A 13,448-nucleotide genomic window follows, 5' to 3' on the forward strand; every position below is an offset into this window, starting at 1 on the left:
ATTAGTATCTTGTCATTAAACTTATAGTGAATGTTTTAGGTATTGTTGTGATTGCAACATTTGACACCTTTAGTGTGTTTCATTTTTTATTGTCTTCATTTAACACCTTTATTCCCATTGTCACTACAACATTTGACACCTTCAATGTGTTCCATTTTTAATTGCCTCCATTTGTAACACCTTTTCACTATTTTTATTGCAACATTAAATGTTTTTTTAGTTATCATGGCATTGGTGCAGAATCTCTACTAATAATTATTTTTTTCGAAAAATCTTACTAGTCATTAGTGGGATCTTTTTTTCTAATCACATTTTTTCATTTACAAGATTCGAATTTGAAATCTTATTTTAGGAGACTAACCCAATATTACTCTGTTAATGTCTTGTTAGTACATTTGATACTTTTATTGTTTTTAGAAGTAGATTTCATTGATGTTGCACCTTTGAAACCATCATCTCATGAAAGTTATTTTCTAGAGAGTTTATCCTATACCAAGGGACTTTCCACATAACTCTTTTATGCTGCTGGTTGCAAGCTTAGAATAATAGATATTTATTCAAAAAATGTCATATAATAAGGAAAAATTAATTTATTCCTATAATTAGATTGAAAATTTATTTCTATAATTAGACTTATTTGCATTTTTGTTACATTTAGACAAACAAATTGACAACTTTGATGTAATTTTTTTAGACCACGAGTATTTTTATTGGAGTTAATCATGTTTGAATTGATAGTTTACTATGGACAATAAAACTCTCTCTAAGTACTTAAGACAATTGCATACCAACATTTTCCTTGATAGACGATCACGATTTTGTCCCTAATAAAAGACACAGACAAGTTGAAAGGAAAAAATCTTTATAAATGACCTTTAAATAATATATAACTTTATAACCATGAGAATAACATTCAACAAATATAAAAATATAAAGATTAAATTGATAATTTTCTCACTTTAACATAATATTAATATAAAAAATCTTACATAATAACACATATCTATGATAGATCTTGTTGAATGAACTATGATAGTTTATGAAAGTTTAGAGTTTAAGAAATAAGTGTCCATTAAGTTCAAATAGATCTTGTTGTTGTACAACAATTTTTTTTTGAAATAATTGTGATGATTTATTATTTAATTTTTCGTAAAATTAACAAATTTTTATTCATTTTTAAAATAAGTTAAGAGAAGTGCACTTGGTATAATTTATATTGGAGCAAAGAATTCCATTCCCTCCAAAAAAAAAAATCCATTCCCTCCACGTAGAAAAAATAATTAATTCCATTCCCTTCCGTTTCTTCTCGCCGTCTATACACGGCAAATTCCACCGTCAAAATCGAAACATACAGGGTAGCGCACGTTAGCGTAAATGTCACCTGTCCAGCGCACGTTAGTGAACGCCAGGGCTTCCACTTCCATACTAGTCTTTCTCGTCTCTTTCCCTCGCCTTATCCTGCGCACCACTCTGTTCCCCTTTCTCTTTTTAGGTTTACGCTTCTTCTTCATGCTTCGTCCCAGAACTAGGGTTCCTTTGTTCGCATCTTAGTTGCTTGCGCCGCAGCACATGGATCACAGGCCGAAATCCAAGGACTCACTCTCTTACTCCACTCTCTTCAATCTCGAGGTCCGTACTGTTTCTTTTCTTCGCAGAAACCATTGTGCTTCTTCTCACCGTATGTGTCTGAATTGGCTTCTTTTGAGGTTTCTTAAGACGTACTTGTATAATTAATTTGAATTGAATTTTAGCCTCTTGTATTTTCTTTTGAAAAAATGAATAGTTCGAGGATTTTGTTTATTTTTCGGTGTTTCTGATTGCATTGTTTTGTAGCCTTTGATGAACTTTCAACTTCCAAAACAAGATGATGATTTTGATTATTACGGGAATAGTAGTCAGGATGAGAGCAGAGACAGCGAAGGTAGGTACTGTTTCTATATTTTAGGGTTTTTGTTTATATGAGAGACTTAGCTACTAGGATTCTCATGATTGTATGTAGATATTACTGTTTGGCTAATGAGTTGTTGTTGGTTTGAGAGCTTGGACTTAGTTTAAGTGTGTTCTGTATCTTTGTGATGCTTCCATGAGTAGGTGGGGGGATTACAAATCACGGTAATGGGAATGTGCATGAAAAGGAAGTGAATTTGTTCAAGAAGAGGAGATGGTCTCTAAACAGTGACAACGAGGAGAAGACCAGTTTTTACGGGGCACACATGACGGAGGAGCGATATCGATCGATGCTGGGAGAGCATATTCAGAAATACAAGAGGAGGTTTAAGGGTACCTTGAGTAGTCCCGCCCAAAATCAGGCTGCTGCTCCACTTGTGAAAAGCAACACGGGACTAAAAGCTCGCAAGTCAGGGAATGAGCACAGGGGAGGAGGATTACATGTGGCGGAGAGTACATCGGAATGGATGAATGATTCCAGTTCTCAGAAACCTGGAAACTACCGCGATGCAGATTTCTCACCACAATATGGCACTGATAGGTTTGCCTTTTCTACTCTGTTGCCTTTTATGGTGTTTGAGTTTTTGAATCATGAATCATGGTTTAAGTGGAAAATTACCTTGCGGTTGTGAACTCCTTTCAGGATTATGTATGAACCTGCATCTTTGGATATTGGGGATGGAATCATTTACAAGATTCCTCCGGTCTATGATAAGTTGGCTGGAGCTCTGAACCTCCCAAGCTTCTCGGATATCCATGTTGAGGATTTTTACTTAAAGGGTACTTTGGATTTGGGCTCCTTAGCTGAAATGATGGCTGCTGATAAAAGATTTGGGAACAGAAACCGAGCAGGCATGGGAGAAGCAATACCACAATTTGAATCACTGCAGGCACGACTGAAGGTCATGTCAGCTTCTAATTCAGCTCATAAATTCAGTCTGAAAATGTCTGATGTTGATTTGAATTCCTCCATTCCGGAGGGGGCAGCGGGAAGTATAAGGCGATCTATTTTGTCTGAGGGTGGAGTATTGCAGGTATATTATGTGAAGGTTTTGGAGAAAGGTGACACCTATGAGGTATCTATCATATAAAATGAATTGATGTTTTCCCCTTTACACTCTCCCTTATTTTTTATCATTTAGCTTTGTCTCTTTGGACTGCTTCAGATCATTGAAAGAAGCCTACCTAAGAAGCAAAAGGTGAAGAAAGACCCTGCTTTGATCGAGAAGGAGGAAATGGAAAGATGTGGAAAAATTTGGGCAAATATTGTAAGAAGAGACATACCAAAGCATCATAGGAACTTCACTATTTTTCATCGAAAGCAGCTCATTGATGCCAAGAGGGTCTCAGAGACTTGTCAAAGAGAGGCATTGCCCTAAATACATTTTCTATCTGTTATATTTTGTATTGATTTGTGGTGTATCTAGAATCTAGCTGTCTAGTCTAAAGATTTTGATGGTAGGTTTTGTATTCAGCATTTTGTCTACAGTAACTTATTAATTATATGGACCTATTTTTCTTTCAGGTCAGAATGAAAGTTAGTAGATCCCTTAAATGGACAAGGACTGTCGGTATGCGCACCCGGAAACTAGCTAGAGACATGTTACTGTTCTGGAAACGAATAGACAAGGAGATGGTATTTCTTAATTCCTTCCTGTCATTGATTTTATGGTGTTCGATATTGAACTCTGGAAGACTGTGTATTTCAAGAAGTCATCTTTTTTATGTGATTATGGTGACCTTTTTAGTGTAACATGATGGCTGCATACTCTCCCTTTACTTTTTGAAGTCAAGTGTCATGCATGATAGTTGATAATAGGTTTTACCTACTAGTGTATGTCACTATGTCTGCATGTATTTTGTTGATGCATCTTTATCTTATGGATAACAGTTTTGAAATCTCTTTTCACTGAGATTATTGAAATGATGTCACAGTTTTTTAAAAGGAGTGGTAATGATTGATCCAGGTGGTATTGTGCACCTTTTTCAAACTGTGGTATTTAATTTTGGGTCTAAGCTGCTCAATTTAGGTGTTTTTGTCTTTTTGAGATAGAGAAAAGAAGAATTGATATTCTTTTAATAGATATCACACCTACATCTTGACTCTTGACATAAAATGGGTGGTCAATTTGGTAGACATGCAGATACAACAATGTGTACATTTTCATTTGTACATTAGACTTGAATATGCTGTAATTTTTAATTTCATTCGTTGCACAGACAGAAGTGAGGAAGAGGGAGGAAAAAGAAGCTGCTGAAGCTTTGAGGCGTGAACAGGAGCTTCGAGAGGCAAAGAGGCAGCAGCAAAGGCTTAATTTTCTTATACAACAAACTGAGCTGTACAGCCACTTTATGCAGAACAAGTCGAACTTACTATCTTCAGAAACTTTACCCAAGGAAGATGAAGATGCAGATGATCAAGATGCACTGGTTGACTCTTCAGATGTGATGCCCGATGAGGAGGTAGATCCTGAAGAGGCTGAATTGAAGAAGGAAGCTTTGAAGGCTGCACAAGAAGCAGTTTCTAAGCAGAGAATGTTGACAAGTGCTTTTGACACTGAATGCTTGAGGCTGCGCCAAGCTGGTGAAACTGATTCACTTCCACCAGATGTTGCTGGAGCGAGTAATATTGATTTGCAAACCCCGTGAGTTTCTTCTCTCTCTTTATTTGTTGTTGTGTAAATTTATTTCTATACTACATGGGCATATGTAATTGTACACACACATGAAAAAAAAAAATTGATGTTCATCTGGATAATATTGGGAGGTGAGTTAAGCAATATTGTATTCATTTGAATTAAGCTTTTTGTGTCGATGTGTTGCAGCTCCACCATGCCAGTGGCATCCACTGTTCGGACACCTGAATTATTTAAAGGGGTTCTTAAAGAATATCAGCTAAAAGGTCTTCAGTGGCTTGTTAATTGTTATGAGCAGGTTGTTGAGCAATCCTTAATAAAGTCTCAATGATTTATTTCATCTGGTTGTTAATTTGAAGGCTTTTGGTATCTTTCAGGGTTTAAATGGTATTCTAGCTGATGAGATGGGGCTTGGAAAGACCATTCAGGCCATGGCTTTTTTGGCCCATTTAGCTGAGGTAGCTATTCAACCACATGTTTTGGTACATTACTGTGACTTTTTTGTAACCTGTTTGTCCCTTTCAGGAAAAAAATATATGGGGACCTTTTCTGGTTGTTGCACCTGCTTCTGTATTAAATAATTGGAATGAGGAACTTGAGCGCTTCTGCCCTGAACTGAAAAGACTTCCATATTGGGGTGGGCTTTCAGAGAGGACAGTACTTAGGAAAAGTATTAACCCAAAGGATCTTTATCGTAGGTAATTTTAATTTCTTTTGCATTTTTTTTACCTTGAAAGATGCAGCTGACAGTAATGGCTTTCTACATAGGGTTATTGTTTGAGAAAAATGGACTTCTTTTAATCAAATGTCACTAACCCTACAAAGATATTTCGATACATATATAAATTTGGTTTGTGGAATTCAGTCTCCCTTGATTCCTTTATGCTTATTCATGTGTTGTAGAAAAAATTGTCAAAATAAGGATTTCCTTCTAAAATTGATTTATGAAGTAAACGAAAGATGATAATTTACTGGTGCGACTTTTTATTTTCACTAAGAATATTGATTGAACCTATGAGTAATGATGGTCAGATGGTGGATTTAGTAAGGCAAAGTTGAGAATAGGGTGGAAAAAATGTTGGAGTATTTTACTTCATTTTGTTGTTACCTGCCCAGTAAGGGTTGAGGTAGATTTCTAGGAAATAAATTGCCTCGAGCTGGTGTGATTCAAAAAGGAAGAAAAATTATGCTCAGATAAGGTTATTTTTCTCAATATAAGAACCTTATGTATTCTGGAATTTGCTGCTCATTTATTTATTTATTTTTAATTAACTTAGGTGGATATTCTGTGCCGGGAATGTGAGCAATATTTTTAGTCTAGAATGTGCACATATGACACAGGATACAAATACAATACGACACAACCATAGGATATATGACATTTTAAAAAGTATAGGACTCGACTTGACTGTAATCCAAGATATAAAATTAGTATAATATTAACATATAGCACAAATCTAGAATCAAAAGAGCAAATCAATGTTTTAAAAGTGACCACAAGTCCTTGTAGACATAATATTAAAAATTCTTAAGTTTATTTAATTATTATTGTGATATTCCTATCTGTATTAGTATAAAATTTTAAAAAGCAAAGCAAAAGAAAACTATAAAATGCAGCTAGGAGTATTTCAAAGTAGTTATGGGACAAAAATGAAACCCGAAGTAAAGGACAAAAAGTATAGTTTTGCCAATTTTTAATTGTATTTAAATTTGAAAACTGAACAAAAACTGGTGTAAAAACTGCAGTATACATTGAAAATTTTGAAGTTCCTTAAAATTAGGAGTATTTTGCAATTGGTGCAATTTTCTTTTTGAAATGAAATGGTTTTCTCACTTTTAAGTTATTGTTAAACAAAACAATTGGTTTTTTAAGAAAGTAAAAAAGGATATTAATGGTGGAATCCCCTTTCTTTGTGTAAAGGATTTGGTCAATATGAATACACCGTTCATCTGCATAGAATCATCTTGTTTTTTAACCTTTGAAATTGTGTATCTAAGCTAAGGCAATATTTTGGCCCTCGCCTCCCAAAATAAGCTCCGTTGTAATTTATCATTTTTGTCTTTAATTTTCATTCCTCTTATTTCTATTGTAACTATACCTTGCGTGTTTACCAGGGAAGCTAAATTTCACATTCTCATCACAAGCTACCAGCTATTAGTATCTGATGAGAAGTATTTTCGTCGCGTGAAATGGCAGTATATGGTTTTAGATGAAGCCCAGGCTATCAAAAGTGCAACCAGGTTTGCTGAAATCTTGTTTCTGCGGTGCATAAGTGAATGCCATCTATTATTAATTGATAATTGTTCCAGCCCTTGTTTTTTTAAAAAAGTCAGATTAATTGTTTTATATTGTGCGTTTCTTTAGGATTGTGTTTTCTACAATTTTGTATGTATTTTGTTGATTGTGTGGTCAATCAAGAAGTTATATTACTATTAACACGTTTTTGTGATTTTTCTTTTTAAATTTTTTTATTTGACAGTATAAGATGGAAGACACTCCTCAGTTTTAATTGTCGGAATCGCCTACTGCTGACTGGTACACCCATTCAGAATAATATGGCTGAGTTATGGGCTCTTCTTCACTTCATCATGCCAACTTTATTTGACAGCCATGAGCAGTTTAACGAGTGGTTTTCTAAAGGGTAGATATTCCACCTTAAAGTCCTTGGACATATTAACTATTTAAATTTAACTATGGTCTAACAATCTTTCATGATCTACCCATTTCAGAATTGAGAACCATGCAGAACATGGGGGTACTTTAAATGAGCACCAACTTAATCGATTGGTAAGTTTGTTTTCTTGTTGATAGTCATAGTGATGAGATGGTTAGGATGTGTTATTATATTATATTGGATTTTATTGTAAAATTGTAAATTTTATGTGCTTATAAATAGCCTATGTTGTGGAATGAAAGGTAATTGCTTGGTGTTTCACAATAGGGGAAGTTAGTGGTGCCATTCATTGAGTTCTTACCTTTATTGTGTGTTAAATTTTTAGAAATTGTCATATTGACAACTTATCCATGAGCTTATGAGTTGTGTTAAAACAGGGATATGATGATTAAAATTACAATTGGATGTACTATATGGTGACTCTTGTTTTTATTATTGCTTCTAGGTTTTAACTATTGTAACTGCATTTTGTTAGCTTAGTTAGAATTTTTATCATTTTAAACCCTTATGTTAGAGTTCTAATTATTTCTTCTCTTAACAGCATTCAATTCTAAAGCCTTTCATGCTGCGGCGTGTTAAAAAGGATGTGATTTCTGAGCTTACTACAAAAACTGAGGTTACTGTGCATTGTAAGCTGAGTTCTCGGCAGCAGGCTTTCTATCAAGCAATTAAGAACAAGATATCTCTTGCTGAGTTGTTTGATAGTAATCGTGGGCAGCTCAATGAGAAGAGAATTCTGAATTTAATGAACATTGTTATTCAACTAAGGAAGGTAGAAAATTCATAGTATTCAGGCTTTCTTTTCTCTTTGTTCTTAATTTTAGTAGCACAAATTTTGTATTAATTGGTTCATTTTGAAATAAGGATTGTTGTGATTCAATTGTGTGTAAGTTATTTTTTCTTCCCACCAAGAGTGTGCCTGTAATAAATATTATTCATCAACTATGATAGGTTTGCAACCATCCAGAGTTGTTCGAAAGGAGTGAGGGAAGCACATACCTTTACTTTGGAGAGATTCCAAATTCCCTTCCACCTCCTCCATTTGGGGAGATGGAGGATGTATATTATTCTGGTGGTCACAACCCCATATCATATGAGGTATTTCCTCGACCTCATGCCTTATTTACTATACCGAAATATTCAATTTTATTTGGTCTTGTATTGTTGCAAACTTATCCACATCGTTTCCTTAAGAATTTGGTCTCTCCATTCCTATTAGATGTAGTGCTGAATGTAGGAATTCTATGCATTGTATGATATTTAGTTTTGGACTGCTTAAACTATCCTTGACTCTATAGTTGAGACAAAGCTAATTTCATCCATGAACAAGGGTAGTTTATGAAACATGTATGTTCATTCAGGACTCAGGACCTTGTTTCAATGTTGCTACAGTTTGGTTTCTTACATTTTAGAAGGATGACAATTGAAATTTAAGTATGATTTAGTTTATTATGTTAGTTGTTGGGTTGGTAGTTTTTATCGTCTGAAAATGGGTCCATAGTAAACAGCCGTTATAAAGAGGATTTTTCAATGGTATTAGACAGTAACACTGGTTGAGATTTGAGAAGAACAAAAGAGGATATGGAAGGATAAAATGATACTAGGTAATTTTTTTATATGAGAACATATGAATTGGAAAAAAAAAAAAGAATGTACATCTGGGGAATGGTAGAGGGTAAATTAATGCTTTCACACTAAACATTGATCTATTCTGGCTGGTAAAATTTGATACACATGGAACCTGTTGTTTGTTTGGTGCCATTTTTGGCATTTTTATTGTGAAAGGGTCGTATGTTTTCAATATTAAATGTCACCCTTTGGAGAATCTGTTTGATATATGGTTAAAAAATGACCCAGGTCATGATGATATTGGTTTTTCTTTTGTTTAGGGTTTTCTCTTTTCCCTAGTATTTACTTGTTTCTTCTATCTTATGTCACCTATGCCTCGTTTAGTTTTCTTTTCTTACTGCTTTTGTTATTTCCCCCAATATTTTTCAGATACCAAAACTTGTCTATCAAGAAATTATACAAAGTTCTGAAACTCTCAGCTCAGCTGTTGGTCCTGTTGTCTCCAGAGAATCTTTTCATAAACATTTTAATATTTTTAGACCCGAAAATGTTTATCGGTCTGTCTTCTCAGAAGATATGTACAGTAAAAGTGGAAATTTTGGTTTTACCCATATGATGGATTTGTCTCCACAAGAGGTGACATTTCTGGCTACTGGTTCTTTTATGGAGCGACTACTATTTTCTATGATGAGATGGGAACAAAAATTCATTGATGAAGCTGTAGACTTTCTAACGGAGACCATAGATGATGATCCGGAATGTAGTTACCTTGAGAAAGAAAAAGTGAGAGCAGTTACACGAATGTTATTGGTGCCATCGAGATCTGAGACCCTGGTTCTTCAAAAAAAATTGCAAACTGGACCCAGCCATGCTCCTTTTGAGGCCTTGGTCGTCCCCCATCAAGATAGGGTGTTATCAAATGCCAGGCTTCTTCACTCTGCTTACACATATATCCCACAAAGTAGAGCTCCCCCGGTATGTTGTTTCTTTATTATCTGCTCTTCAGTTATTTTTTCCAAAATAAATTGCCTCTTTTTTCCTTTTTAAGCAAAATGATGATTAATTATTGACCATTTTCTTCTTTTCATCTTCATAGATTGGTGCTCACTGCTCAGATAGAAACTTCTGCTATAAAATGATTGAAGAATTACATGATCCCTGGATTAAGAGGTTGCTTGTGGGGTTTGCACGTACATCTGATAATAATGGGCCTAGAAAGCCAGATAGTCCTCATCATTTAATTCAAGAGATAGATTCTGAACTACCTGTTTCTCAGCCTGCTCTTGAGTTAACACACAGTATTTTTGGGTCTTCTCCACCTATGCGGAATTTTGACCCTGCGAAATTGCTCACTGTAAGTGTTACTTTTAGTTTTACTCTTTCTTTCACATGGAACACCTCCTCTCAACTTTCATGTGGAATAGATCTTCTAATTTACATAATTTTCATGTAGGACTCGGGAAAGCTCCAAACACTTGATATATTATTGAAACGCTTACGAGCAGAAAATCATCGTGTTCTCTTGTTTGCTCAGATGACCAAGATGCTGAATATTTTGGAGGTACTTTCAACATTTCTCAATGTTCATTTTTTGATAATGATTGTTTATATATAAAAAAAAATCCTGGGTTGTATCACTCTGACATGTTCAAATAAAAAATGTGAAACATGGGCTATTAAATGAGGAGACCTAGAAGTTGCATGTTTGTGTGTGTACACATATATGTTCACACATATTTGCAAGTATTTATGTTTTTTCCCTAAAGCTATTAAATGAGTTTGATACTTTTGTTTGATTTTGATTTTTAATAAATGGGAACTTGGGCTTTCTAGGTAAGTTCAAATGTTCAATGATTTGAAAATGGAAACATTCCTACCATGATGAGAATCTATGTACATGGTACAGAGCAACACAATTGTTTCACCAGTCTTGGTTCTTGGCTTTCAATGTTTATGGGTCTTTCTCTATATGCTGACTGGTAATTTGATCATTTTTGCAGGACTACATGAACTATAGAAAATATAGGTATTTTAGACTTGATGGATCATCTACTATTCAGGACCGCAGAGACATGGTCAGAGACTTTCAGCATAGGTAATGTCTTCTAATTTCTTTGTAATCTTTTCATACTGTACTCTGGTTAGACTACTTAACATTACTTATTTCATCATGCTACTGTTTTTATATTTCTTATTAATTTTTTGTAGGAGTGATATTTTTGTGTTCTTACTGAGTACAAGAGCTGGTGGATTGGGTATCAACTTGACAGCTGCTGACACAGTCATATTTTATGAGAGCGATTGGAATCCAACATTGGATCTACAGGCAATGGACAGAGCTCATCGTTTGGGTCAGACAAAAGATGTTAGTTCCATCTTTCCTGCTACTTCTCCCTCCTGCTACATGTTCTATGGATGTCATGTTGCATATATTTTGGGGATCTCAACTATTGGTCTCTCTGAATTTTCCTTCATTGTATATCTAGAACTGATGCTTCCCTTTCTCTGGATCATGCACATTTTTCTTGCTCAGACATTAAAGCTACTCCTTTTGAGTTTGTAAGTGCTTAACTTATTTACTTTAAAACTAATTTTAGATGCATTTTCAAATTTGCAGGTTACTGTTTACCGACTTATATGTAAAGAGACAGTTGAAGAGAAGATTCTTCTTAGAGCTAGTCAGAAAAGTACTGTGCAGAACCTTGTCATGACTGGTGGTTCTGTCGGTGGAGATCTTTTAGCTCCTGAGGATGTTGTATCATTGCTTCTAGATGATGTTCAATTGGAACAGAAATTAAAGGAAATCCCTCTTCAGGTCGGTTGTGAATTCAGTTACCTAACTTCATTATTTTACATTGTATTGAATATATCTCTCGGACCAACCAAATGAAATACTAGGAAAAATGGTCTAGAAACCCTAAAACAATTTTGAGAAATTTTTTGATTGTTTGACCTCGCTTATCCTTCCAGGTAAAGGATAAGCAAAAGAAAAAACAACCTATGAGGGGTATTCGGGTAAATGAAGACGGTGATGCATCGATGGAAGATCTAACAAGCTCTGTAGCCCAGGGTACATCAGATAATGATCTTTCCATGGATCCAGAGGGTTCAAAGTCTAGTAATAAAAAGGTATGACCATGCTTCTATTTATTTATTTATTTGGAGAGGATTGTACCTCTAATAAGGCTTTGTTATTGTTGATTATGCCTCTAAACTTATTGGTTACTAAAATTCATGATACTTATTTCAATTGATTGCATGATATAAAGAAAACTGTTAATTTATGCAAGTTGTGACCCTTACTTAACCCATCATGGTACCTTGACAGACACAAAATAATGACAATTGATTTTAAATATAACTAGCTGACCCTTAACCAATTATGGTACCCATCACGGTGGTTGGTGGGTTCATATACAACAAAACCTATATGTCTGTGTCTCTTTCCAACATGATGGTTTTGTGACAATAAAGGATCTGAATCTGTTGTACTTTTTTGTTGGTTTTATCATTTACATGATAGTTTTTGAGTGATTTGAATTTTTAGGAGTACATGATGTTTGCAGAGTTCAAATATTGCAAGTTTATTTTGAATGATATGTTTAACTTAGGTAACATAATGTCTACTTGCAGAGAAAAGCTGCCTCAGATAAGCCAACTTCAAGGCCAAAGAACTCTCAAAAGATGAGTGAATTTAGTACTATGCCTATGGACGGTGAACTGGATGATCTTGATCCAGTGGGTCAGAAACCCAAGAGACCCAAGAGGATAAAGAAGAATGTGAATGAAAAGTTTGAAGATGCTTTTACTTGGACTGCTAGCTTGGTCCCAGAGCAGTCCCAGTTTCCACCTCCACGAGATTTTAGTGTCGGGGGTTCTAAAGCAGAATCAGGCCAAGACAACTGAAGACATAGTGATTCTTGACCATTACAAAAACTTTGGAGTTACTATTCTCAGCCCTGTGGATTGACATTTTTGTGGAGACTGCTAAATTGGCTCTCTGGTTGATCAACAGTTTCTAGTTCCCTATTTCTTGGCTCTGACTGCAAATAGTGGCTTCAAAGTTGAGTCAAAACAGGAGAAGCTGTATATCCTAGGTTGTATATGGTAGTCCTTAATGATAGATATTAGATTCTCCTCTCTTCCACAGTTGGGGGACTTTGTAGTTTGTACAGATTGAGCCATCCTTACTTGAGTTGATTTTTTGTGCCACAAGCAATATTTATAACAAATGATGATTAATATGCGGTAGTCTTGCTACTCGTATTAGTCTGCTGCATGATAATTAGCACCCCATTATCAATATATGATTTGAGATCACTGCTGACCAAGTTTAAGAATAACTTGTTCAATTCATCCGGATCATAAAGGGGTGGTGGAATTCATCAAAGTTAGAAGCTGGTGGTGGATAAAAGCTAAGCATGAAAAAGTATCATGTCTTATTATGAGTGGAGGTCAAATTCTGAAATGTTTATCTTATTGTAACACTAGGTCTGCAAATTTTTGGGTACAACACTAGGTCTGCAAATTGATGTAAAGGGCAAGGATACTTTTTTTACTCCCATCATTTAATAAATATTGATTTATAAAAAAAAATTAAGAGTAAAGAGTCACTTTTGTC

At 34.9% G+C, this 13,448-nt stretch overlaps 1 protein-coding gene across 1 annotated transcript; it reads left to right on the top strand.

Annotated features, from left to right (window-relative positions):
• Positions 1-1,391: 1,391 nt before the first annotated feature.
• LOC100780615 (chromatin-remodeling ATPase INO80) lies at positions 1,392-13,071 on the top strand. The gene is made up of 23 exons (XM_003554111.5): positions 1,392-1,629; positions 1,834-1,921; positions 2,092-2,488; positions 2,591-3,023; positions 3,114-3,314; positions 3,473-3,583; positions 4,168-4,592; positions 4,773-4,881; positions 4,961-5,041; positions 5,109-5,281; positions 6,699-6,824; positions 7,064-7,225; positions 7,314-7,371; positions 7,800-8,030; positions 8,210-8,356; positions 9,257-9,802; positions 9,924-10,181; positions 10,281-10,388; positions 10,828-10,922; positions 11,036-11,192; positions 11,445-11,642; positions 11,798-11,956; positions 12,461-13,071. Exons 1-23 carry the CDS (start codon positions 1,570-1,572, stop codon positions 12,731-12,733), a joined length of 4,596 nt encoding a protein of 1,531 aa, XP_003554159.1. The 5' UTR covers positions 1,392-1,569; the 3' UTR covers positions 12,734-13,071.
• The last annotated feature ends 377 nt before the right edge of the window (positions 13,072-13,448 follow it).

Source organism: Glycine max, chromosome 19 (assembly GCF_000004515.6).
Source record: "Glycine max cultivar Williams 82 chromosome 19, Glycine_max_v4.0, whole genome shotgun sequence".
NCBI classification, from domain to species: domain Eukaryota; kingdom Viridiplantae; phylum Streptophyta; class Magnoliopsida; order Fabales; family Fabaceae; genus Glycine; species Glycine max.